The following is a 27992-nucleotide window of genomic DNA, read 5'->3' as shown; positions in this document are numbered from 1 at the left end:
AGCACAAGCAATGGGGAGCGATGGCCGGACCTGTGACTGCCAACCCAGAGACTCCTGAGTGGGAGAATGATCCTATAGAAAAATCTGTGGTAAAGCAGAGAACTGAACCGCAGTTTACTGTCTCCTTTATGTCAAGACAGTCTTCTGCCTTCCCTTCTCTGCCATGTTTGATGGATGAATCCCTTCTTCGCCACTATAACTCACCTCCAGTTTGGACACTAGCCCAACCAAAATCTAGGAATAATGGGACAAGAGCACGGTAAACAATTCAGTCTGCTGCCGCTGGTAATTTTTCCAGTAGAGAGTAGGGTCCCCTTTCTCCACTGTGAATAAATTACTCCAAATTGTTTTGCTGCCTTCCTGCCAGGTTAGGACCACCAGCCAATCCGGGAACATACACCCAAGTCGTGAAATGAATTATGGCCAATTAGTGCAACTCAAAATAAGGAAGAAGCCAGTATAAAATTTTTAGAAAGACTTCCCATTCACACAAGCAGCAAAAATGAGGGATGGCATCACTGGGAAACTGTGGCAATTCGTGGAACACTATCATATCACAGTGCTTACCACGGGTGTCTTTACCGCATCCATTAAAGCTCTTAAACGCTGCTCTGAATCACATGGCATCTCCGAGGCCCCATGGTGTAGGCAATGCCTGTGTACGGTACCCCATAACAGTCCTCCAGGGTTGCTAAACCACCGGCTCTCGCTGTAGGCACACACTCAGACACACAAGCGATCTCACTGGTTTTAGCAGCACCGTTTATGCGACAACTAATTATTCACCCGAGTGGGGGCTCATTGGCAGTTAGGCTAAAAAAAAACCCCAGGAGTATCTTCTTCTGCCTGAAGCAAGAAAAGGTTTGGAGCTGAATCCACAGCCCCTCTGGGTCCCACCGGTGTGCCTGTGTGCTCGGAAAGCAGGCACCACTGCTGCCCCCGAGCCATTCAAAGCATCCATGTGGGAAAGAGCAGGCAAAATCAGTGAGAGTCTGTCATCCTTTATGGCTCTTCTTACACTAACAAAGTTGAAATGTAAAGGGCAGGGTTTGGCGCAAAAGCTGCAGGTAAATCTCACTGGTATATTATCATTTTTTACATCAGATCGGTCATGTTCATGCTCAACCATAACTTTCTTAAATGAAACATTTTGGGTTCCTTTTAAATATGAGTTAATAATGATGAATCACAGGTAAGGATGACCCTAAATTAGAGGCACAGTACAAAGCCTTGCTATAATCAAGGGAACTACTGTTATCTAGAGACACAGAACAGCCATATTTAATTTTGCATTCTGTACTTTAGCCCAAAGAAATAGTAATTACACACCCCTCAGCCCCTTTGCGTGGTGCCATCCAGCACATGCCCATCAGAAACAATGAATACATACATCAAGTGAAGAGTAAGGGTAATTTCCTGTGGTTGTTTTACAAGCAAGAGATTAAACTGCGACTACCCTGCAGAGTTTAAACAATGTGCTTGTAATAGAACTGATGCTGTAGCATGTAATCAGAAGTCGAACAGAAAGTTTGACGTGCTTAATGCAGCATTCATATGTAAAGTGTCTGCAGTGGCAACAGCCCAGCCCTCTAATTTCAGTCTTTGTTCCAAAATGAAACCTTGGGCCAGGTGCCTCTGAACACGTGCTGGAGTCCCTGTCAAAGGACCGAGACAGAATTTCTCCATGGAAATGATGCAAAACTCAGACTGGCTCCATGCAGGCAGAAACACTCTGGAGCCCATCAGAAGACGGGCTCTGTTGCAGCCTGTTAGTGAGTGCATAATTGCCACACGTGATGGCATGGGGAAATTTTGAAATGTATCATCTCAGTTATCCTGCCCGTTCCTCAAATAACTAAACAACTCTACACGGTTCCTGTGTGACACCAGAGACATCTACCGCGTCATTTGGTGTTTTCCTAATGTTAGAAATATCCCATAGACATTCACCCTCAGTTTTCCTAAATGAAAGCAGTGGCACAGAATAAGGCCACGCATTTTAACCCATCTGACTGGGTTAAAAACCCAGGACGGCCACGCACTTGGATCTCGGTAAGCTCTCGGGGAAGCGCAGGGGGTGACACAGAGAAGAGCCAGGGCTCCAGCGCTTGCAGTGAATCACCGGGCTGACGAGCGAGAGGGCGAGCACCACGGGACGGACGGGAGGGAGGACAGCCGGGGGCCGGGAGGCTGGAGAAGGGCTGTGAGGGAGGCAGTGGCGCGGGACCGGGACGTAAGGAGGGCTGCAGCAGCAGGCGGAGGCCAGAGGCGGAGGGAAGGGAGGACAACGTGCCAGGAGCTGCAGGCCAGCGGGCAGAGCTGCCAGCGAGGAAGGAGCAGCAGGCGGTGTGTGGGCCGGCGAAGCTGCGAGGCAGCCGGGCAGGTGGGGCTAGCTGCCTCCCCCCGGCCACGTCAGCATCCCCAGTCAGCTCAGCGGGCAGGGAGCTAGCAGCCACAGGCATCTGTCTGTGCCCATCTGAGGGCAGGATCGGGGCCTCTACATATGCATTCACTTGAGGACAAAGCCTATTAGCATTCGCCCGAGCCATTTTAAAACACCGCAGTTATTGAGAGTCTCCCCGATTAGGCAGTGAGGAGTCCGGGCTCTGCACCACAGCCGTCACCACACTGTAAGCATCAGAAAGGAAGCAAGGCTTTCAAGGTTCAGAATAAAAGACTCAGTTTACAAGCTTATAAATTATTTGTATCTTTGACTGAAGGCTGCAAGCTTTGTTCAAGCCTGAAAGATACTAATCAACTGCTTGACAATCACCATTAATTAAAAAAAAAGGCAACACCCCCCCCCCCCATGTTCAGCATTCAGTAACAATTCTCTTGGAGTTTACTCTGCACACCCTTACTACAGATCAGTGAATACCAAAAATGGATCGGTACCTGCTTTGTAAGTCGTTCAGGTGCAATTTGCCTACATAATGGGTGGCTGATGAGACAGTGATGATCCTAGCGTTGTGACTGTGTGTTCCTGATTGCTTCAGCATATCCAAGAGGAGGTTAGTCAACAGGAAGTGTCCCAAGTAGTTCAAGCCGAAGTGCTCCTCAAACCCATCCTCCGTCTTCCTTTCAGGGACCAGCATCACCCCAGCTGGAGGAAAAAGTAGATGTAAAACCTCTTGATTTATTTCAGAGAAGCAGCAAGCTAGAAGGAGCACGGATCTCCTGCTGCAGAGTGTAAACACAGCATTTAGAGCAATGAGTGATTGGTGATGGCATGTGAAGTGTAAAGCTGACACTGATTGATTCCTGTTGAGAAAAATGTCAAAACCCCCACTTCGGTTCCTTTATCCAGAAAACAGGTAGACGGACGCTCTCCCTCCCTGCAGAATTGTGAGGATAAATGAGTTCGTTTGTGAAAAGTGTTTTGGAGACATTAAAAGTTGAGTTAACCCATTGCTGGCGTGCCAGAATGCAATGCTGCAGGTCCACAACAATAATTAATCCATCTACAATAGGTGGGAGCTGGGTGATCCCAACAACATTCCCTCCATCAAAGGGCTCAGAGCAGTGGAGACAAGACCAGGCTAAGCAGCAGACCTGCTCTCCCAGGCGGCTTTCTGCTGAGTCCTGGCTGGAGTTTAAAGATCTGTTGAGTCTTCTTCTGAAATCTGCAACTTCTATCTCACTGGTGTGGGTGAGAAAAGATGTAGTAAATTTACCCAATATATCTTAATTACTGTGCTTACAAGCAGCTGCATATTGAAATGAGTTTTTGAATGCTTATTTTGGCAATATTTTTGCATATATTTCTACAAACCACAATTTTCAAACTCAGCGCCTAAAATAAGTATCCACATCCCCAACATGCAATGTTGATTTCAGCATCTTGCAGAGAATCCTGAGCTCATGCATAAATTATATCGTGTACTGAGGCTGTGTGGGGGATAGCTATCCCACTCAATTATAATGTGGACTTGAATGTTATAAGTTATTAAAATTTAATTATCATACAAGTGGATCTGACCTTTATAATTTAAATGTAGATGGACGTGGCTCAGGGACAATAATGTTGTAGGCCATTTGTCTTCTCTCTAAAACACATGAATATGATACAGCAGAAAGGCCACCTCTGCTCACAGACATGAGAGAGTGTCTGCTTAATCCTCATGCTACTTCATGTGTCCATTAAAAAGCCTTTAACATCCCATTTCTTGATGTCAGCCCAATGATGGCATATTAAATGACCATTTTAAATTGCATGTGCTGTGCATCTACACCACTCCTTCTTTGGGGGGATCCCGCCACCTGACAGTCCTGCTTCCTTACTGCTGCTTGGGCTAAAGAGGAGATACTTTCAGGATCTTTTTAGCATGGCTAACACCCATAGCGATTCACCTATGGCTGCCTACTGCTTAATGGAACAACTGGAGAAGTAGCTTGAGGGGAAGACACAAGAGAAAACGACAGAGCAAACAAAAGGGTTGGGTGTAACACAGTATACCTGCATACAGAGAATTTAAGACTGAACATGAGTGATGCTGGCTGATGGTATGATGAAAGAAACACAACACAAATTACCTGATGGGGCTCTACAAAAGCTCTGATTGGCATCTCTCTCTGTCTTTACAGCCACTTTCCCAGATCCCTCAGAAAGACAGGAAAACCCAGCTGCTGGGTATGGTTTCTCTGCCTGTCAAATCTCAACTTTAACAATGGGAAGACAGAAATCAGAGGATGTCTGGTCGGGTGTCCCGTTGCATTCTCCTTCCTCAGCAGTACTTAACTCTGATGCATGGTACAACTGCTCACAGAGTTGGAAACAGATTTCCATTTCCCCCGTAATCTGCATATGCAGCATATAATGACATCCAGAACAGTGGCTGGGACTGAGCACTGCCATGAAGGTTATGGACAGACATAAACGTGGCACAAGCCTTGCTGTGACTTTTTCCTGTTTTCTGGGAAGAAAGAAAGGGCGGGAAGGGCAACAAACCCCAATCTCCCAGACCAAGTCTCAGCCTGCTACAGTGCAAGTTTTAGCAGAGACAGAGCTTAGCACAAGCTGTTGGAGGGCAGATGGGAACATTGCTGCATCTCTGAGCACTGGGGCTGGTACAAGGAAATGATTTGCATCTCTCTGAGGCCCATTGTGCCCTGCAAAGCTGTGACACTTGGAAAAGGCAGGAGGAAGAAGTTTGCCAGAGGTCTATTTGCAGCAACACTGGTAAAATGCAAGCCCACGAAAAGGCAGCCAACACAAACCAGCCCTGGCACAGCAAAGCTGATGTGAACACCAAATGCTGCTTCTGCATCTGCCGGGGCTGCTACAGGGCTCACTATAGGACCCCTCCATGCACACACACACAGTTCTGTTGGCTGAGTCAGACGGAGGAATTTGTCCAGAGACAAGTGCGTTAGACGGCTGCTACAGCCATTCAGCTTTGCATCACGATGAGCGGGCAAACCCGGGGAAGGCTGTCACCGCTCCCATCAGCCTGAGGATGCCTGTGCTACAGCAACCGCCCCCTCGACCTCCGGAGAGGCACGGGATTTCAAGAGCACACAGAGGCTTTGCCCTTCACCCCAATTAGTTTCCACCATCTGTGCTTCTTGTCCTGGAAGCAAAAATCAGATCTGAGCTCAGGTCGGGAGACGGAAAAAAGTTTTACTCATGCAATGCACAACCATTAAGATACACGTTCCCGAAAATTATTTTGCTCATTCTTCAGGAGCTTCCTCTGAGTAGAAATTGTGGTCAAGTCCTTGAGCAGGCACAATCACCTCAGCTCGCATTTGCTGCTACTACAATTCCCTTTTTGTCTTCAAGAGCTGGTCAAATAATATTAATCCAAAAAACCCTTGAAAGACTTTTTTTTTTTTAAAGGTCCTCATCTTTGAGGTGGTTCATATCAAGGCTATCGAAAAATCTTGCCCTGCAATTTGAGGGCAGTTTCTCTTATTTGAGAAGATGACATTTTAATTCACTGAGAGCAAGCATACAAAGGAATACCCAACAGGCAACTGAACCTGGTTGCTTCTCTGACAAAAGGGAAAACCTTGTAAGTGTAGCAGCAAGCTCTCTTTTTTAAATTATTAACTACCTAACATTCAGTAGATCCTAAAAGTGACATGCTATTGATTTTCTTTTGTCCAGAAACATCATCAGCTTTACTCAAGGGCCCCAAATGCTAACTCAAAGAATGAAAGCTGCTTCTATTTTTAATTCTTTCAATTAATCCAATACTACTTGAAACATTAAAAAATGCCTTTTTTTTTTTTTTTTACTTCCTCATTGTAAAATAAGAATGATTTTGCTTATTCTTCTGGTATGGAATCCATACAACCCAGTATCTTTCTGATTTTGATTCTCAATAGTCAGTCTCCTCAGTTTTTTGGAGTGCATGTCAAATTTGAAGTGGCAGCACACAGACCATTAATGTCAAACACCTCAGTTCTGATATAACTTTCTTATACATTTTTCCCTCTGATTTAGCTGGATTGTTTACAGATTTATTTTTAAAAATGTCACTGATATCAGCATGGCATTAGAAAATGAATTAATAAGGAAGCTGAACATAAGCTTTTACTTTGTCATTGATTAGCTGTTATTGAAATATTCAGGCAAAAGACTGACAGTATGCATGCAGAAAATTGCCTAGATGACACATCGATGTGTGAGTTTTCAAGAGTAGAAATAAATTAGAATAAGGAAAATATTTTGCTGCATAACTATGCTGAACAACTGTTCTTCTTATAGATATAGTAATACCTTCCAATGTGCTGCAGTTATGCATTTATTGTAATATGTTCAAATTATACACATTTTAATTAGCTATAATGAATAAAAAAATTCCACCCTTTTTTACTTTTATGACTAGGCAATAGTCATATTTTTCTCGCAAAGAATGAACACACCTCTAGAGAACTGTCTTTGTAAACAGTCATTTATCACAATTTTCTATAAAAGTTTCTAATGAAACTCTCAGTTTGGGATCCATCAATGAATTAGTCTTATGTGAATTTAAGAGCATAATGGATCTGATACTGCACACAGTACAACCAAAATGTTTACGACAGTTGTAAATATTACAGTACAGGCATACCATATTTTTATTGGATTATACAGGAGAATTTGTACCATGCTTGTACTGCAGATGATGGTAAACATTGCTGTAATTCCTGTACCTCCCACAGCAAAGACATCCTTCAGCTCCATTATAAAATATGTTCTAAGAGCTTCAAAAATACAAGTATTTCGCTCATCTAGATTTATTTACAGAGAGCTACTTGGAGTTTTTTAAAGGCAGTTCTCTCAAACCCACTACAAAAGAAAGATTTAAAATCTCTTTTTCACATGCAGAACAAAATGCCTTCCTTCTCAGCCAGGCTCACAGAAGAGGGTTTGGAGGCAGTGCCCCCACATGCAAGTCCTTTCATTCCCAGCAACCCAAAGGTTGGGCAAACAACGCAAGAGGTCAGCTGCATACACTTACATGTAACACCTTTACAGCAGGAGGTGAGCCTATATAATCCCGTTCACCCATTCTTGCTATTTACAAGGAAGAGATACATACTGTACCAAAAAGTTCCCAAGGGTGAAAATTAATAGAGACAGTAACTCCAAGTAAAAGCACAAACCCTTTTCTCCACACAGGCTTTGTACTAGTGTAGTTGATTCATTTAGCAGCATTTTCCATCCCATGAATGCAGCCACACAAAGCAACCCACCTCATTTAACAGAGCGTCAAAACCGCTCTGCTCTGCACACCCATACACCAAAAGATCTATGGGTGGATCTATCTATGTATGAAATAGTATAGCCCACTTCTCTCCTGAATAGGAACAGCTATAGTGGAGTGACTATCAAAATAAGCATAGAGCAGCATCCCTGGCTAGGCTGCCTATACTAGATTGCTTGTTCCACCTCGTTCAGTTGAGCAATGCTATCCCAGAACATGCCTGTCCTGTGGATCCCTCCTGGCTAGTGAGCAATGAGAAGGTGCAATGCCTTATTAGAAGAAATGCCCCCAGAAGTGCCCACTGGAGACACAAGTGTACCAACATAACTGCTTTTTACAGGTATGCCTCACCTGGGCTGCAGAGAGGTGAATTTACAGCCCTGCTGCGACATACTGCTTGCTAAGCTACATCCGTAACCCAGAGCCCAGCGCTACTGGTATGCTGCACACCTACTGGTATCCCAGAAAACAGTCTAGACAGCACCATACAGAGAAGCCAGATCAACAGCATATGAAAGCTGAAACGGCAAAAATCCAAACAGTTAAGAAGAAAAATAAAAAAAAATACAAATGAAGCTTGGTACAGCTCTCCAATGCTACGGCCCTACCTCCTGTCTCCCCAGAGGGAGTTCAGTCTCTTGCACTGCCTAGTATCTTCTGGAGCTCTGTATATACGTATATGCAGTTTTCTAAAGCAAACTAGGAGGAAACAGAAGCAAAGCAAGGGATTTTACCCCATGGCGTAACGATGACACCTAGATGACACTTAGAGTCCACACCAATGCATTTGACCCTTGGGGAGATGCAAGGACATTTGCTGTCAGCCTGTCTGGCATCAGTGGCGGGACAGTGTCCCGTGCATCGACCTTCCCTGGAGGGGACTTGCCACTGTGAAAATGGGTTTGATAAAGAGCAGGGCAGCACTGGGACCCAGCCTCGGGCTGTGGAGGAGAGCCATCTCCAGAGACTTCGGTCTCTCCTGCCTCTTCCCAGAACAACTTCTCCACAGGAGTCTGCCTGAGCATCTGCTCCAGCACCGAGCAAGTTCCCACTAGCTCCTGCCTCCCGCTCCCTTGCAAGGGGCTCTGCACCGCCCATTGCCATTTCCACACACTGGCTTCCTGACAACTTCTCCAACTCTCTGTGCCAGCCAAAATACATGGCCCTGCCAAAGCCAAGGACGGTGTGCTGCTTCCCAGCCAAAGCTCTGGGCTGTGCTCCCCTCCCTCCCTTACCCCCAGAATCCAGTGACCCAACGCTGATCTTATCAAGAACAGCATGTGTGCGGGAAAGAGGGGAGAGGCTCAGCCCCAGACACACATATCAGCTTCATCTGCCTCTCTGCTTCCCTGCAAACGGTAAGTTCGTTCTCCCTAATTTTCTTACCCAGCCACTCTAGCTCCTTTGTGTCTGAATCTCATAGATCTCACTCTGCATCCTGTAGGCATCTGCCAGTCACATGCCTGGCTCGTTCTTCCCTCGTTCCTTGGTTTCCTTACGGGGCCACAATCCATGGCTCTGAGGCTCCCACCAGCTTCCTCATCCCCTCTTCAGTGTCAACCAGTTGTGACGCTGGGGTAGATGAGAATTATTTTCTACAAGTTACGTTGAGGTCTGTGGCCAAACAGAAGAACAAGGCTCCAATCATGTCCCCATGGCGGGGGGGATAATTCTCATCTCTGTTAAACGTTAGTAAACTCGCAAAAAAGAGACAAGAACTCCCTCACTGCAAGAAAAGGTTCAATCAGTTTGTGCACAACAGAGACTAGTCCTCAAGATAAGGACTCAATCCTTGTGAACTATGTGGTGTCTAAGCACTTGCAAACTCTGACTGAGACCTCTCCTACAGTTCAGACATACCTAATGCCTCTCTTCGTCCTCACTACCCATCCCAGCTCCCTCCCCCATACTTGCTCTCTTACGGATTTCCTGATATTGAACAAGAATATATGTTACATTCACAGTCTAATTCTGTCTTTCAATCAGCAAACTCAAATGTATTGCCATCAAATTTTCCCCCATCCTAATGGTTCCCACCTGACAGTCCTGTTCCCCCCCATCAACTCTTAACTTCATCTTCTGCTGTCTGTCCTTTATAACCTCCCAGTCTTAACTGCCTTGCTTCTTGTATAGATCTGCCTCTCTTGGAAGTTACGGTCTTGTCCCATCTGCATTCAAACCAGGCTTCTTCCTCTTCCACGCTACAGGTTTTGTCATTATGCCTAAAAATGCAAGACCCAGCGCTTCCAGAAAGATGTGGTCACTAGCCAATTGAGGTCACCATCCACATCAGCTCACCAGCTAGTGTCTGGCAAGACATTTAGGTCCTGAGAGTGCTGTAATCACATCCCAGCTCCACAGTCATGTTCCAACCGTATATCAAGGTAAAACCCAGATACCCATCACCTCCCGTCTACCTCTCCCCACCCCGTAGTCTGCTTTTCATGGGACGGAAACTTGTCACAGAAGACCCAGGCCCCGACTCTGGACAGTGGAGAGACCAAGAGGAGCCTGAAGTGAGCCACAGTGCCCATCTCCACCCCAGCTCAGAGGCAGCCACGGGGAGCAGATGGGATGATGGTGCCCAGCCTCGGTGCCGGTCCATTTGCCTGCACATAGTACTTCCCACCATGGCTCAGGGTTGTGATTCCAGCAGAAAGACCCGCTCAGTCTCAACTCAGGATGTGCTTGGTACAAGCAAAATCTTTAGTGATTAAAATGTAAAAGACCATTTTCAAACTGCAGTGCTTTACAGGCTTCGGACTCAACCCATCATGGGAATATTCCACAGGTGGCGGAAGGTGCAGCCACCTCTGACACAAAGGCAGCATCTTGCCTGCATTCAAGTCCCCATTCCAAACTGTGATAACACCAGAGCCTTTCTAAAGAAACTTGCCATCATTTTTGACATTAAAAAACCCCTAAGATGTTTTTCTTATCATTGTTGGAAACAGATAAACTCTTTTATCTGGCATTACAAAAAATTAAATAAAAATAAATTAGCCTAAGGCAAATACTTGGCATGGAAACTCTTAGCCCAAACATTAAAAGTTTGGCTAACTAGTAAGGAACTGAAAATTGAGTAATGTCTACTGCCAGTGCTCCCAGACCCACCTATAATGCCCACAAGGGAGAAGTGGACTGTATTAGCTGTGCCAAAGAAGAAAAAGCAGTGCATCTTTCCAGAAAAGACAAGCTCTTAGTTCATCAGTAAGTTAAAGAAAAAAAAGAAAAAAATGCAGACAATCCACTTACAAGGACTGTGAAAACAACAGCCAAATCTTGGTAGGATCAGCACAAAACTGAACAGGCTGCAATACCTCCTTAAGAACAGATTCACTTTCTGATTCAATGTCATGCTGCTACATAGCAAACACAGAAAGCACAGGCTAGTTCCTTGGAAAATGTATCAGTTAAAAAAAGACAATACAATCCATAACTGAGGTTTTGTTTTTACACTAAAATAAATCAGAGCATTCATAATTGGGTCTGGCTGGAAAAAAAAACTTTGTTTCCTAAAAATATGCTCAGTAACTGGTTATTTGAGTTGGCACAATGGTGAGTTATCCCAATCACAATCAGAAAATAAGAAAGTCAGTCACAGCTTTCTAATTCAACAGGAAGTTCTCTTAGAAGAAATATCTTGTTTTGCAATTTGTATAAAAAATATTTTTACCTAAAAGCTATGAAAGGATTAGGTAAGAATAAAACATGGCTCACTCCTGCCTCTCAGAAAAGCCACTGGCAAATGTTCCACACACTTAAGTAGAACCGGTTGGGTTTCCTAATCCATCAATAGCTGAATTTTGTATCTGTCTTCCACTGATAAAACATTCACATTCAGGACATAGAAGCAAATGGGTCAAGAACCTGAAGCATGTGGAGTCTGAGATAGTTCCCTTTTCACAAAGTGTTTGATATCACAGACACAGAAAAAGCTTTGAAATAATTACAAAGACAAAGATAGTATCAAACAAAAGTCAGGATTTTCATGAATGAAAAGTCAGAAGTAGCCTAAAGTTACTCTTCCAACTTATTAGATCTTCTAATAAAAAATAAACCTTTTGTAAGAAATCTGATATCTTTATACAGGATACATATCATTCTGGTAGACAACAATGCTATTCAAGTATAATAAAAGCTCTAGCTGATGACTGCGGCTAAAAATCTGGGCACTAGGTAAAAGTTGGCATTGCACAACCCTCAGTTGCTCTAAACAAGCTGGGCTGGATGCCGACAGCAGTATCATGGTGCTCTGACACATGTGCCCAGACAAGTTACTTCCAGTACCCAAAGCACCTAATACCTGTAAAGAGCAGTGTGATCAGCCAGCCTCCCCATACTTTCCAGTCATCTCTCTTATAAAGATGACCTCTTCTGAAAAATCTGAGTAAATGGCATCTATCATGAACCGAGCTTCTTCAAAAAATATGGCTCTGAGAGTATCTTCTCATTTTAGAACACATAAATGCCCCATGTTAGTGTCCTTACAAATCTTCTAGTTTTGCCCATCATCCATGGAATATCCATTTTAAGCCAACCCCCACCACCACCTCAAATTACCTTTTCCAGCTCTAAACATCTCCCAAAGGCCCAGCTCTCCCATGATGTCTAGTATCTATCATCCATTATATCCAGATAAAGGGCCACTTGCCCTTCTGCTTGTCCTCCTCTCTCTTTCTCCCTGTCCCTCTACACCTTTTCCATCTCAGCTTTGCTTACGTATTGCTCTGATTTCTCTTCAAGGAAGGATAAAGATGAAACATGATGCTGTAAGCAAGGCACTGGAACAAGATTCATGAGATACTGGGTCCTGAGTTCACCACAGCCTTCCTGTGTGGCTGGAGGAGAGGCATTATTTTTGATTAAATCAAAGTTCTACTGGAGTCAACAGCAACGCTCCTCACTAACTTTGCCTCAAGGTCTTCTCCAGTGAATTTCTACTTCTCTGGGGTTTCTTTCCTTTTCATCTTATAGTCTGTACTTACCTACTGATACAGCTTTTATTGTGCCCTAGCAACTAAAGAGGGAAGCTTATAGAGACTTATTCATTCTATCAAGAGACTGAGATTTCTCAGACGATCCACGAAGTACGAAATATGAACGTGTGAATTAGCCAGCGGTTCAGAAATATTGATTTTAAATTGGCTTAGATAGGCTTCAACTTGAAATATATTAACTGCAATCTGTCTACAATAGGCTAATAATATCCTGAAATCTCTAAGTTCTTTCTTTGTGTTTGTGTGCAAGCCAAGGAATATACTAAATGTCCTTGTCATTTTCTCCCCCTCCTTTCCTAACCTGTAGCCAAAATCACAAACCATTCGATGAACTGCAACAGAGAAGGTAGTTGGTATTTCATTGTTAATGAGTTAGACCGTGCATGTTTGGTATCTGTAGGTATTCTGTTATCACTAAAGATGTTGTGATTTTGGTGTTCACTCTCCTGGTTTTAAGATCATTCAGTACTGTAAACAATGTATAAGTAAAAACAGTAACTACAAGGTGCAGAGAAACATTTCTGGCACACAAAGAAAATGACTGACTGCAAGTTAGAAAAAACCTCTCTGGCGTGAAACAGTGACTACTGCTCATGGAATTTTATGGAGTGTTTTACTATCTCTCCCTTTTGCAACCTAAGGAAGATAGCAGACTTTCTAATGCTCTTAACAGCAATACCACTTTAATGAATGTATTAAATAATTACAGAAGTGTACATGCTGTAATTTGCTAAATGCTTTTCAACTGTACAAAGACACAGTTCTTTTCAAAAACAAAACCAAAAAATTGGCACCCAATTGCTAATTAGAGGACTGGAAGACATATTCTTCTGACCTTCTGTCAGATTAAGTTTTCTAAACTGTTTGTACTGCATCTGTCTTTCTGTGGCTCATAGTTCAGCTTTTTAGCTTACTTTTTTTTTTTTCACAGAAAATGAATTTGTTTTCTGTGTCATAGCATTTTTCTCTTTTTAGCACTAGCACATTATATTTTAAAAAAATGTTTATGTAATACTCTATTTGCATCTTTAATATGTTTTGTTTATTTTAAAAACCAAGAGCTGAGCATGCATATTACTGATGCAGAAAGCATAGTAATGGAACAACAGGCCTTTATTTGTCAGCTGAAATAATGCGTGCATTCAACCAAATTTTTCCTTTTAAATTATAAACTAGAAAGTTAAATGTATATGCTAAAATCAGGTATAACGAAAAGAGAGGAGGTGACTCTAGTGCACTAATCTCCTTTTTGAACACCCTAAATGTTCACCTAAGACTTCTTAAAGTGCCTGAATTAGTTGGATATCTGAAACTTACTGAAATTTTTGTGGGACCTGGGTGTCTAGCTCTAGAAGAATACTTTGAAACTCAGGATTTCAGTATTAATTTAATTTCCAACTAGATCCTTGAGCTAGGCAAGTGATGGAGAGCAACTGATGGAGATACATTTTTTTAAAAAATCACCAGTGACCTGGAAAACTGCTGAATTTCATAATGATCTTTGGTCAGACATGGACTACTGATTATTCACCTAGCACAGTAATTCATGTCAAATCACCTGTCTTTAATAATATTTCCATGTTAATTTCATAGTTTGCATTATTGTATAATGTTAGAACTTTCCTCAGTTCATCTTGAAATGTTTGGCTTTTTGATAGGTTCACACAAGCCCACAACAAATATCATGTATCTTCACATAAGGATACATATTTGTGGATATAAGATGTGGAAAGATCACTAATGTACAGACATGATTATAACATTCAATTTAAAAGATTTTGATTTAAAGAAGTAAATAATACTAATATACCGTGCAAAAAAATGCAGTGTAACAGTTCTTGGCATTTTTACATTAAATGTAATAAAAGGGTACAGTCCTTGATAATAAAACACTTGGTCCTATGAAGATAGAGAGGAGAATTCTTATTAGGTTGCCAATGGTCTGATTCAGAAGTCATGGGACCCACACAAAGTCTGATTTTCAAAACCTAATGGAGACTTTCCATTAGCCCCAACAGACTTTGGGTCAGACTCTTAAAAGCATATGACTGCGTACAGATGCACTGTGCACATGCCTGGCCCACAGGTTCTTCCCTATATGCTAAAAAATAAAAATACCTCTTCATATCAAGAATGCTAGAGCTTCAAGATCTGTAAGAAATAAGAAAGTACTAGGTGATACTAAGAAACCTACTGTTCTAGATGCATACACTGAGACATAAGAAAATCAATCATGTCATTATGAGATGTTCTGCAAGACATGCAAAATGCCTCCTATTGACAACAGTTTTCTGACAGAAAGCATACACACTCACTGACAACATGCTCAACAACCCACTCCCATCAGACATTTAAATATTGCAAGCATTGTCCTCTTCCAGGCACCCAAGCTTGTGTCCAGGGGATCATGCAGTGAAGCTAGTGGAGCTGGCAACTGTGATGAGGCTTTTGAGTGAGTAGTGCCTCCAGCCCTGTAGTCCACGATGGACTGAAACTTGCTCTTTAGTGCATTGTGTTACAGTGAAAAAAATTACCAAAAAAATGAAAGAGGAAGGGAAAGGGAAAAGGAAAAGCCCACCAGTTAGCCCAAACGTCAGCATTTGTCTTGGATGTGCTCAACACTGATGGAAAGCCAAGCGAAGCTGTTCAAAGGTTTTTGCATCAGGCCATTTCTCCTCCATTAGGTATGTTCATTTTCCTCTTGTGTACCAAGAAATCACTTGGGCTTTCATTACGAAACTAGTAACAAAACTAAATGCTACAGATTATTTACAAGACCAAACAAAAAGGACTGAAAAAAACAAACTGCGGGAAAGAGCTTTCAGAAGCGAAGGCTGGTGACTTGCCACATAATGGTTGGAGACTAACCTAATTATACAGGAGTCTTTACGGCAGCTTTGGATGTGATTGCTTCTGTGATTCTGTTAAATATTCTGCAAAAAGCAGAGTCGGACTATTCATTTCATTGTAGTTTCTAACAGGATTTTCTCAAACAACAGATTTCTCTTGCCAACTGTGTTTGGTAACCAACTGTAAGTGAAATCAAATGCCCTTTTTGCAGGTCATGAAAAAATAGACTGATTCAGACAAATATTAGTCTCAAGCTTCTTTCTTAAAAGCAACTTTGGGCCTACACTCTTTGGTCTCTTATCATATTAGCCACATTAGGAGATCTATTTTCATATAACTTTGTTTCTTGATTAAGAAGATATATTTAACTGCAATTTTCATCCATCCTGCTTCAGCAGCAGCTAGGGCAGAACAAAATCCTTTATTCAAGAGGGCTTCCCAGCTGTGCTGTTGCTTCAGCCCTACCATTTCTCCCCCAAGCTGCCCACAAGCCCCTGTTCCACAGTCCTGGCTTTGCTTCTGCAGACAACCGGTGGAGGGCAGGGGATGCCTGACGGGTACATAGAACTCAAACCCCTTTTTTTCCACAAAATGCTGTTTTTTCAAATAGTGTTCTTCCCATCTATGTAACAGTTTGTACTCTGCATCTTTAAAAGTAGGCATGTAAAACTGAAAAGATTTTGTAACCAGGATTAAATATCCACTACCTTTAATTATTGCACAATTAAAATAATAATGGTAGGCTTTTTTGGCTAATCAAATAAAAATGAACATTTAATTGAACATTTAATTAATGTTTCATATCAATCAGGAAATAAAATACTCTTGAATTTTTATTATGATATTTGCTTGTGTTACTGAGAGCTCTTTAAGGCATCAACAGATGTAACAAACCCATTTATTTACAGCACATTTGCCCTCACTAGGACTGAGGGGTGCACAGGAAAACAGAAAATGTTCTTTGGGATGTCTTAATAAAAATACATGCAAATAATTGGGAAAACAAGAACAGCAGCATATAACAGCAGAAAATTTCTAAAAGAAGCCTAAATTGTTGCTGGCGGGGTTTACCCCTAGTTAAATAGACAGGTTAAAATTCCCCTTTAGGAAAGCACATGCAGAGCATGCAGGGTTTTTGGAGGAAAATTATTGTACGGGCTGGTTTCCAAAAATACTGTGGCTATAAAACATAATTAGATGGCAAGTATGTGAATAACAAAAGTTAAAATCCCTAAGAGTAATGAGATTCATTTGGTAATTGTATGAATGAAAGATAAATGTTGTCCTTTTAATTTGTTCTCTGACCACTGAGGATGCAGCTTTATGGACAACTTTCCAGCAGCACCTTCATCTAAGCAGTGACTGCTCTGAGGTTGCTGGATCATTTGCTAGATTATATTTCAGCTGGATTAACCCCCCAACCCAGCTCACCAGGCAGCCGCAGGAAACGCATGTGTTCATACAAGGAAAATATAAGGGGAGAGAAAGTAAATAAAGGTGAAAGGACTGGTTTTCTACAGACATAAAGTACAGCTTTCCTTTCCTTTTTTTTTTTTTTCTTTTTTTATTAGGGATGCTCAGATTCTTGTGCAATCATGCGATTTTTAGTGCTGGAGAGCTACAAAAGACAGCAAAGGAACAAGACTTGCAGTAACATTAAGAGCAGGGATGGCACTGAAGTGTTCAGTCTGCTCATCTGACAATCTCTCCAAAAAATGCTATTTAACTCCTAGAAAGACATCCCTGTTAATGCAGCCATATTGTAACCTGCCATATGGTTCAGATAATCGATTTGAAATGTGAAGTGATAGACGAGAGCCCCATTTGTCACATCTTCCCCTGCAGACATGTGAAGAAAAAAACAGAACTCACCATTATTCACCAGGACATGGAGTGGACAATCCTTTGCTCTAAACCGCTGCACAAATTGCCGTATAGACTTCATGGAAGCCAAATCACAGTATAAAAACTCCACTGGAAGAGAAGCAGAGATGAACAAAAACAAAGTCAGTTACAATGATATAAAACCACACTTACAGACATCAACAAGGACTGCTGTGATAATGTCACCAGGAAAGTAAAGATTTTAAAAATAAACCAGGCTCTTGGAAATTATGGGTGAAGCTGGTCTCAGAAGGTTCCTTCTTTCTCCTTCCTTCCTCCATTTCTATTTTTAAACTATTGATTCTTCACAGAGCAAATATGAGGAATGCTGCTTCCAGGAGGTGAAGAAGGGTATCAAACAGAGCAAATATATCCCAGTCCTACTGTTTTTCCTACTGCTACCATTTAGGAAGAGGGGCTGCAGCTCTTCAGCGCTGAGATGATCAAGACATGACAGCCGGAAATCAAATGGGGAGAGGAGAAGCCACATCAGGCACCACAATGCTTCCCTGTGTTTCTGACACCAAATATGCTGCCCTATGTTTTTTTCCAGATTATCTACTGAGTGTCTGTGGTCCGAACAGTGATGGAGTCTGACAACATGTTATAAAACAAAGCTTTATTGAGGCACTAGGAAAGATGAGCAACAGCGTGCCCATACAGCCACTCATCCAATCACTGATAGCAAACATGGCATTGTAAGTGATGCCGTGACTCTGGTGGACATCCAGGGACACTTGGTGTCCGGGTCACCTGGCAGCAACAACCAGTCCCGTAAATGCCTTTTGAATGTGGGTAACAGGCGTGCCACCCCTTGGCTCCAGCAATGGCAGTGTGATTTGAGAGGATCATACCTCACATGGAGACTGTGGGCAGCATCCTGCCTACGCTGCCGATGTCGGTCAAGGGGCAGGGTGGTAGGGGACAAGGGGTCAGCAGTCTGCCTACGCCAATGATGTTGGTCAATGGGCAGGCTGTCAGTGTCTCAAAATATATTTACCACTGGTATGTTTTTATTTCCAAGAAAACATGTCTCTAACAAAAGCATCCTTTGTCCAAAGCATTAGTCAGCCATTGACCTTCATTAGAACACTACAAAATTAATTAATTGAAATAAAAAAAGATTAGTTAAATCCCCCAATAACTTTCAACCCATCAGGTCTGAAAATTCTCCTTCTGTTGCAGTTGTTCAGCTTTCACCCCCCGACTCTCAAAGCACTGCTTCATCAGTTGCCTTGCCTTGCATGACAGCCACAACCAGGGTTATGAAGTGAAAACAAGTGGTGCTCCCCCCCAACAGCAGTAGCTATCCCCACACAAACAATCCAAATTCCTTAGAAACTCTGCAAAGTGGAAGAAGAAAGAAAATTGTGACCTCGTTCACCTGTTTTAGCCTTTTAGAAAGTATACATATTGCATGCCAGGCCTTTGGTTTGTTTCAGCATTAGCTATGTTTTAAGTAAGAAAATGTGAGTCTCTAGTGCAGATGTTATTCTCTCTTCTGGTTTGCTACATGTCATGGTGGGACTCCAAGTCAGCTAGATATTGTCAACTCCACCCCAGCCGGAGTCACTACACTAGGGCTCTGAGGTGGATTTGCCTGAACCTCTTCCGTAAAGTGAATTTTCCAAGAAAGACCAAAAGGTGTTTCAACTTGAGAAAGTCAGACAGTACTGAGCAACCTCCAGTGACTAAGTCCAGCAGAAAGAAAGGTGAAGGCTGTACAAAGCATGCTCCCCTTGCTCACTGTGTCCTCGCAGGGTGAGCCCTTACTGTCCGGTTTGATTTCAACAAACTCCCAGATTTCCCGAGCTGTGGCAACCTCTGCCCAGGTACCCGGTCCCCAGGACAGACTGGGGCTCCAGATCCTCACTGCATTTTCCCCGCTCCCCTCTGCCTTCCCACCTCGTGGCCCAAGGGCTGCTCCCCTGTGCTCCACAAGAAGGAGCAGCCATCCCCTTCCTTGCACATGGCTTCCCCCACCTCTTCTTAGGAAAGAAGCAGCCTTTAAAAGAAGAGGAAATTAAAGATACATAGTTTCTCACACATGCTAAACCAAGCCTTTCTGACAGGAACATTAAACTATTGGGTAAACAGGCTCCAAGGCAGGTTGCAACAAGAGACCTTTCCTCTTACTCTTTTCCCCAGTCCACCAGTGATGTTCACCAAACTATTTCATCCTGCCACAACCGAGGCTGTGAGCTGCAATGCCTCTTTATAGTATGTCTGCACACTATGAGTTTAGGAAGGCCTGCAGGCACAACAGCAAGATAAATAACAGAAGACAATCAAGCTGTTATTAAAATCCTTTACAGGAGAACAGTTCCTTCAGTTCCCTTCAGTTTTACAGTATGGGGCTTTAATAATCCTTATGTATTTTGAATCTAGACAGTATTAGTCCCCTGAAATTGTCTTAGTGGATTTATATAAATTACTCAGTGGCCTTTTCCATTTTTTTTTTTTTAAAGAACACTTAGATTCCAGTTTTAAGATAGTGTAAATACATTTTTTCAAAATGGCTGTAAAGTCATACCATTTCAACAACACTGACCCATGAATAACACTGGACAATTTCTTGAGCTCCCTATAGACCTTTAGGAGGTCTGCAATTTTGTTTAATTTCACTGATGTCCTGCATCTGGAGATGGTAAGGAAATGCAAAAGTTATTAACTCCTGTAAAATAAGAGAGTTGTTCAGGTCATTCCTCTTGTGGCCTGGCAGCTACATAAAACCACATGAATGGCACTGTAATTGCTCAGATACACAAAACCTGGTCGTACTAACTTATTAGTAACTAGTGCAACAACAAATGGAGTAAAGACCTAGGTGAAGCTTTATGCTGACTCTCCTGTTGCTCTACCTCTCCAGGCAGCTCATCAAGGAAAGAGATTAGGGAAGGCATGATCAGCTTCTTAGGAGGCAGCCACTCACACTGCCAATGGAGGAGTCCTTTTTAATACAAAATATTCACCTTGGTATAGAAGGCATTGGACTTTCATTAGCTGTAATATTTTGTGGCACAGCGCAGGGTCCAACCACTTCTTCACCACCCGTGTGGACTGTGGTAACATTGACTCTACTGGATTTTGCTAATGCCGCTATATGTGTAAGAAAAACAGGCGCCTGAGAATATTCACTAAGCTAAATTTTAACCTCTCCCTTCATCTGACCTTGAAATTGTCCTTTTCTGCATTGCCAACAATGGTGGTTAGACAACCGGTGTGCCCAGGTGAGTGCTTTTCAGCCTGACCGGTGCAATCTCATCCTTCCTGGGAATTAACTTTTTGCTGCATTTGTCTGATCTCCCCTCCCTCAATTTTGTAGTTTTGCAGAGCAAATGCTGTCCTTCATTATGACTGTACAGTGCCCAGACTAATGGCATACTAGGCCAAGGCTATCATTACTAAGCTTATTTACTTGCTTACTTGGGAAGCGTGTCATCATATTCAGTATTTGTAAAGCACTTGCCATCAAAGATCAGAACATGCTTTGGAAAGGAAAACAAACAAACAAATCAACCCCCAAACTTTTCTTTTTGCTCACAGGGCAGAAACATTAATGGCCAGAGCTCTTGTTTGTGCTTATTCGTGCATGGCAGCTCTTTGCTAGGGAAGCGGTTTCACTGGCGCGAGTGCTGTGCCGACCGAGGTGCCATTCCACTCGAGAAAGAATGCCAAAACACGGCTCCAAGTCATGTGCTGACTCAGTGGCAGGGTCTCGAACAGAAACCGAGTCTCTTTGTCCCATGGTCCAAGTGTTTAATTTTTTTATCAGTGTACTGAAGAAAAATACACAGTTAGAAGCTAAGGTCAATGGTTAGTTTCTAGAATATTCTGAAGCATGCACAAATATACTAAGCATGACAATTTTTTAAATGTCTTAATTCATAAAGACCAGTGATTAATAACATGAGCAAATGACCAAACCTGAACTTGAACTAGCAATGGGACTTGAAGCACTTTTCAGAAACAACGACGGCAAAAGGTTTTCTGTACAGGATAGGTATGAGCAAAAAGAAGATGTGCAACAACAGGAAGCAAACTGAAACATGCCAAAATTGTTTGGCAGTCTGGGGAAGTTCCCACTGACTGGAAAAGGGGAAACATAACCCCCATTTTTAAAAAGGGAAAAAAAGGAAGACCCAGGGAACTACAGGCCAGTCAGTCTCACCTTTGTGCCCAGCAAGATCATGGAGTGGATCCTCCTGGAAACTATGTTAAGGCACATGGAAGATAAGGCAGTGATTGGTGACAGCCAACATGGCTTCAGTAATGGCAAATTTTGCCTGACAAATTTGGTGGCCTTCTACAATGGGCTTAGAGCATTGGTGGATAAGGGAAGAGCAACGGACTTCATCTACCTGGACTTTGAAAATCCATTTGACACTGTCCTGCATGACATCCTTGTCTCTAAATTGAAGAGACATGGATTTGATGGATAGACCACTCGGTGGATAAGGAATTGGCTGGATGGTCGCACTCAAAGAGTTGTGGTCAATGACTCGACATCCAAGTGGAGACCAGTGATGAGTGGCATTCCTCTGGGTCAGTACTGGGACAGGTGCTGTTTAACATCTTTGTTGGTGACATGGACCGTGGGATCGAGGGCACCCTCAGCAAGTTTGCCGATGACACCAAACTGTGTGATGCGGTTGACGCACTGGAGGGAAGGGATGCCATCCAGAGGGACCTTGACAGGCTTGAGAGGTGGGCCTGTGTGAACCTCATGAAGTTCAACAAGGCCAAGTGCAAGGTCCTGCACATGGGTCGGGGCAATTCCAAGCACGAGTACAGGCTGGGCAGAGAATGGATTGAGAGCAGCCCTGAGGAGAAGGACTTGGGGGAGTTGGTTGATGAGAAAGCTCAACAAGACCCAGCAATGTGCGTTTGCAGCCCAGAAAGCCAACCATATCCTGGGCTGCATCAAAAGCAGTGCGGCCAGCAGGTCGAGGGAGGGGATTCTCCCCCTTTACTCCGCTCTCGTGAGACCCCACCTGCAGTACTGCATTCAGCTCTGGGGCCCCCACCATAAGACATAGACCTGCTCGATCGGGTCGAGAGGAGGGCCACAAAGATGGTCAGGAGGCTGGAGCACCTCTCCTACGAAGACAGGCTGCGAGAGTTGAGGTTGTTCAGGCTGGAGAAGAGAAGGCTCTGGGGAGACCTTATAGTGGCCTTCCAGTACCTAAAGGGGGCCTGCAGGAAAGATGGGGAGGGACTCTATCAGGGAGTGTAGTGATAGGACAAGGGGTAATGGTTTTAAACTGAGAGATGGTAGATTTAGATTAGATATTAGGAAGAAATTCTTTACAGTGAGGGTGGTGAGGCACTGGAACAGGTTGCCCAGAGAGGTTGTGGATGCCCCATCCCTGGGAGTGTTCAAGGCCAGGCTGGATGAGGCCTTGAGCAGTCTGATCTAGTGGAAGGTGTCTGTGCCCATGGCAGGGGGGTTGGAACTAGATGATCTTTAAGGTCCCCTCCAACCCAAACCATTCCGTGATACTATTCTATGAAAATTAATATTTAGATATGTTAATTCTTATATTTGTGGTTTGTCTGCCACTAGACTTCAAATTATTCAAGTACCTAATAATTGACAATAGTGGTTATTCTGCTTTTGAGTTTAATAATATAATAGGTTTTCAAAACCAACTGGTTCCTTTGATTTTCCATATGCTATTAAGAACAAAAATGGGGAGTAGAATCTACATACAGAACTATCTGCAGCTAATGCTACTGAAATACTCTAATTTCTAACTCTATCCCATTTTATCTCTCCTCTCCTATACTAACTCCTTGCTTTCAGGTACTTCTATAATGACACACATGCCCGTATTTCTTTCTTCTACTGGATGTGTCCCTTGTTCTTATCTAAATAATCTTTCCAATGAAAGCAAGTGAATACATAATTGTCAAACACGGGCCAAAATATTCACTATTAAAAATATTTTACTATTATTTTATTGTAATTTGATGACTCAGTTGTCAGAAAGTTATTAGCTAATAAAATATAAAAGGAGCATAATTTCCCAAAAGACAGCTAGAGTTACTTACACCATTATCCACATATGAATAGATATGTATATGACAGTGCTACAATTGCTGCTTTGCCTAATTGCTTTCTTTCAAATGTGTATCCGTCTGGTGCAGCACCTTTTCAGCAACAGAGAAGTTGGTAGATGGTTTTCTGGCTGCTCCTCAAGAAGGCCATACAAATCGCACAAAGCTACGCTGGCTGATCACACACGACACCACTGAGAACCTGTACAGTTCAGTTCCTGTTCCTGCACTGTGCACCCTCCACTCGCTTGATCGTGGTAACTAAAGTCAGAGGACCTGAAGGACAGGCATCTGGTGGCTCCTGGAGAGCTTTCTGACACCATGAGCCCCACGGGAGCCAGGAGAAGGCCCAGTGTTAGGAGAGCCTGACACAGCCCCTGGGTGCTCGTGCTCCCCCGAGTTTCCCGCTCGGGGTCAACTTCCCCATTTCTGTCCATCTGCTTCCTCACACTATTAGCACGTCTTTCTTTTTAACATCTGGAGTTCCCCTCCTTTGCTTTCCACACGAGCACAGATGACTCAGGTTGCACATTTCTTCTGTGTCTGTATCACAGGGCATAAAAAGCATGAAATGGGAATTTTGGTTTACCACGGAAGGAAAATTCAGAAGCAAAAAGGACAGATACTGCAGTGAATGATCAGGGACTGTAACTTCTGAGATATTCACTGATTAGCTGAACACAGGAAAATGCAATGCTTGGGCTCTTGCAAAGACTATGTCACTTAGATTTGATTTAGATCGGATTAAGATGAGATGGAGGCCAACTACCAACTACAACTTTTTCTGCATTCAACTCTAACCCATCATCTTGCAATTATTATGGACAGCTACAGCTCCACTTCAGCAGAAATTGTAAGTGAGAGTCAACTTTCTTTTATTATTTATGCCAAAGCAGTTTTCCATCATGCTTTCACTATCTTTGTGTTAAAAACTCAAGCAGGGGATCCATTCTAGGGAAAGCTGCAACTCTGCCCAGCGCAGCAGGGAGCTGAGAACTCGTAGTTCATGGTGGAAAGAGGACTACAGAAAGGACTGCTTTGCCTGTTCCTGCTTGCCACTCATCTATCCAGTGTCTGAAGATACCAGCAGGAAGAGTTACTTCTCCAGCAAGGCACAAGGAATTGTTCCTAGATAAGATAATAAAAAATGGTGCTCAGTAGTCACATGTTCGTGCTCAAAAACATGTTGCAAAAGCTCCTCACAGGTCTGTTGTTCTCTGGCTGCCGTATCTCCACAAGGGGCACTGAGAAATTTGCCCTTTCGTATGCTGTTCTGCCTCACAGAGTTATACTTTGGCATCTATACAGCAGCAAGGAGAAATGTTGTCCTGCTCATGAAAGAACTGAGTATGTTTCTGAGCACCTGGACAGTGTAAAGGAGATGTTGTTTATCAGAAAGCACTCTTAATGAGTCAAATATCTACCATCTGATAGATGCTTCATTGCAGAGCTAGAGAAGCCCTGTCAGCAAGGTGGCAGGTGGAAATGAAGTGGAGCAAACCCCAGGAGAGAAAAAGCATGAAGTGGGAGGAGGAGAAGACATAAAGCAGTACTGACTGGAGCCTCCTTCCCTTTTGTTCACCTTTTTGCCAGCACTGTCCTTGCTGACACTAATAAACAGTGGCTTTAGCTGGTCCAGTCTTCAGAGTCAAGCTTGGTGTCTCCCTTCTCCTGTGGTCCTCTCTCCCCAGAGTAAGGTGTCCCAGAATCAACTCATCTTTCTCAGTAAGGTCTGCTCATCTGCTTACACATCTTCCAGCCAAAACAAAAGCCGTTCTCAACCAAAACAGGGCTGCGAAGGGAGAAGAATGAACTTCTGGCCAGCTGGAAATTCTGACCAGCTGAGCTCAAAACTGCGGCTGCTATATGACAATGCGGTGAGTGGAAAATGCAAAAGAGGTTCTAGGCTGCTAACACAAACCTGTGGTTTTTCATTCTACCAACTGGGTATGTGCAGAAGCACACGAGCCCCCGTCTACAGAACGTAACTCCTACAGAACTCCTACAGCCCCCCTGCTACAGAACGTAGCATTTTCCTACATTGTCCAGAACAAGGGCTGTGATGCAAGTTCTGCTCAGACATGCATGATGACAGAACATTGCATGCTATTCAGGACTATAAAATGCTTACTTTAAAAGGACTTAAAAGGAAAACAAAAACAAACAAAATCCTATAGGTAAATAGGGTGTGTACCAGCCAATTGCATACTGAGCACAATGAGAGACAGTCATCATAACTGCAGAAAGCACAGCGTCTCCTATTTATGCCATGCTCCTGCCCTTGTGTACTTGATGACCTCTCTGGCTTCTACAAGCACTGCAGAATCTCTCTCATTCTGCATCAGCAGCCAAGACTCACAAGAATTAAGTACTAAATTGATTAATGCACAGAAAATCCTAGTATGTGCAATCGTACCTACGACACTGGTTGACCCTTAATTTCAACTGTGATTATGGTGACAATCTGCAGAACTTTGGCTCCTAATCCTTCAAACTATTTTAAGTATGTGACTGTGAACCAAAATGCTGGCTGTTGCCTGTTGGGCATCTTACAAGTTCTCCCCCGTCTTATCCTCTGTCCTTTATTAGTCTGAATAATTTTGTGGCACTTTTTCAGATCACTGATCTTTCATAGACTATTAACAGAAATAATAAACCATGGCTAACTCTAGCACAGATTTACTGTTCAAGCTGATGCTTTTGATATGCCATTGAAGAAAAAGACAGATGGAACACATCCATCTGACAAAGTGTGTGAGTGCAGTGCCACGGATCAAAATAGTGAGCATATTTAAAGACATATGGTTTGGGTACGGTCATTAAAAGATACACTCACAACTTTAGTTAGCCTAGTTTGTCTACAGCCTTCCAGCAGGCAAGCAAGAGCACCTAAATTCAGCTGCTCCTTCTCCGAGTCATCCAGTCTAGTGCCACTAACTTTAAAGGCAGTCTAAAGAGATTAGTTTTCTGTGCCTAATGTTAGCCTTTGTGAACAGCCTCTGTGTGTCATCCTCCAGCCTATTCAGTGAAAAAAGAGCTCTGCATCGGTGTTCACGACATAAACAGAAATCCATGTTGGGAAAATATTAGAAATTCATGCTATTTTTTCTTCCTCAGGATGGTTTGAACATTGTCTGCTCAAAGAGCGGTAAAAAAAGGCATTGCATGGTGCCATTTCTTAAACATGTAGCTTTAAACTATTGTACTAAGAGAAATGGGGGAAAAAAGTCTTCAGCTTTCTGAGCAATGCTTTCTCTCTCAGAAGTGGAAGAGTGAAATAAAAAAGAAATTCGCTCTTGGAAAGTGACCGGTCTGGCTTAGCTACTTTCAACTTCCACAAGAGAAGTGTGTGGCCTAGTCCAGTGATCCTTTAACTTGTTAAATTCAACAAACACCCCAGTAGCTCTTGTGTACTGGTTAATCAAAATAAGCAAAATTCCAGGGTAAGAACAGTGTTTCAGTTCCGTCACTACCAGCAGCTCCCACTACTGCCAAAATATCAGCTCATCACAGGAGAGCCCCTGAACGGCTTCACAGATCATGTTAGAAGAGCACTGGGATCTAACAGCAGTACAAAAAGGAGGTAGTCCATGTAAAGCAACAGAAATGCCCATGCATGACTCTGCTAATTGCACCACCAGGTAGGATGTTATTTAAATATGCTACTGTTTTAGCCCGATTCATTCAGACATAGCATGCTCTGGGTTTTCCAAACATGCAAGCAGTGCTTTGCTGTATAATATTTGACATTTTCTGTTCAGCAGGGACAAGGCTTGAAAAGAAATAAGCTGCCACCAACTTGTCGGAAGAGTAACCTTAGGAGGTTGTGGCACCAGGAGACGAGCAGTGGGATCCATAGCCAGCTCTCAGGGTGAGAAAGGTTATCTCAGCTTCCCGTGGGCAAAATTTCCTCCAGATTATTGATTGGGGAGGCTTTATTATTTTAGACTAGCAAATACAGTAATAGATACATACAAAATTTCCTCATATGCTTGCTGGAAATTAGATGCCATCTCCCTCCTCTCCTGTGGAGAAGTGGTGGGGAAATGACATGGCTACACCAGTTTCACTCTGAGGCTGATATTTGGCAAAAAAAAAAAAGTGTTGCAGTGGAAATGCTTCTCATATCTCTTTTTGAGCATTGAGGAAGGCAGCCTTCATCCCGTTCACAGCTAAGTATGTTTTCTTCCCTGCACAGGGACCAGAAACAAGAGGACAGGCCCAGGTAAATTCCCTCTGCCTCAGAAGACCTCACAGTGAGCATCTGAAGATTCATCATTTATGGACAGAAGAGAAGATGGTTTAGAATACCCTCATTACTATTATTACCCTCATTGCAGGAGGGGTTGGACTAGATGACCTTTAAAGGTCTCTTCCAACCCAAACTATTCTATGATTCTATATATTTTTAGACGTATTTTCCTCTTGCTCCCTGGTGAACAGATTTTTATATTAAATTTCATCATTATATTTTGTGAATGGCAGATATGTTTCTTTTTCTTCT

At 42.9% G+C, this 27992-nt stretch overlaps 1 protein-coding gene across 3 annotated transcripts in view; it reads right to left on the bottom strand.

The window, feature by feature from the left end:
* Positions 1–27992, bottom strand: part of DHRSX (dehydrogenase/reductase X-linked) — a 169943-nt gene that overhangs the window by 44066 nt on the left and 97885 nt on the right. For all 3 annotated transcript variants that reach the window (XM_052773610.1, XM_052773611.1, XM_052773612.1), the window contains 2 exons: positions 17417–17518; positions 2896–3103 (listed from right to left, as the gene is read on the bottom strand). In XM_052773610.1, the coding sequence (XP_052629570.1) occupies positions 2896–3103; positions 17417–17518 (310 nt within the window). The remainder of the gene's footprint in view (positions 1–2895; positions 3104–17416; positions 17519–27992) is intronic.

The sequence above is a fragment of the Harpia harpyja genome, chromosome 22 (assembly GCF_026419915.1).
Source record: "Harpia harpyja isolate bHarHar1 chromosome 22, bHarHar1 primary haplotype, whole genome shotgun sequence".
Lineage (NCBI taxonomy): Eukaryota > Metazoa > Chordata > Aves > Accipitriformes > Accipitridae > Harpia > Harpia harpyja.
This window is presented reverse-complemented; position numbering and strand designations above follow the sequence as displayed.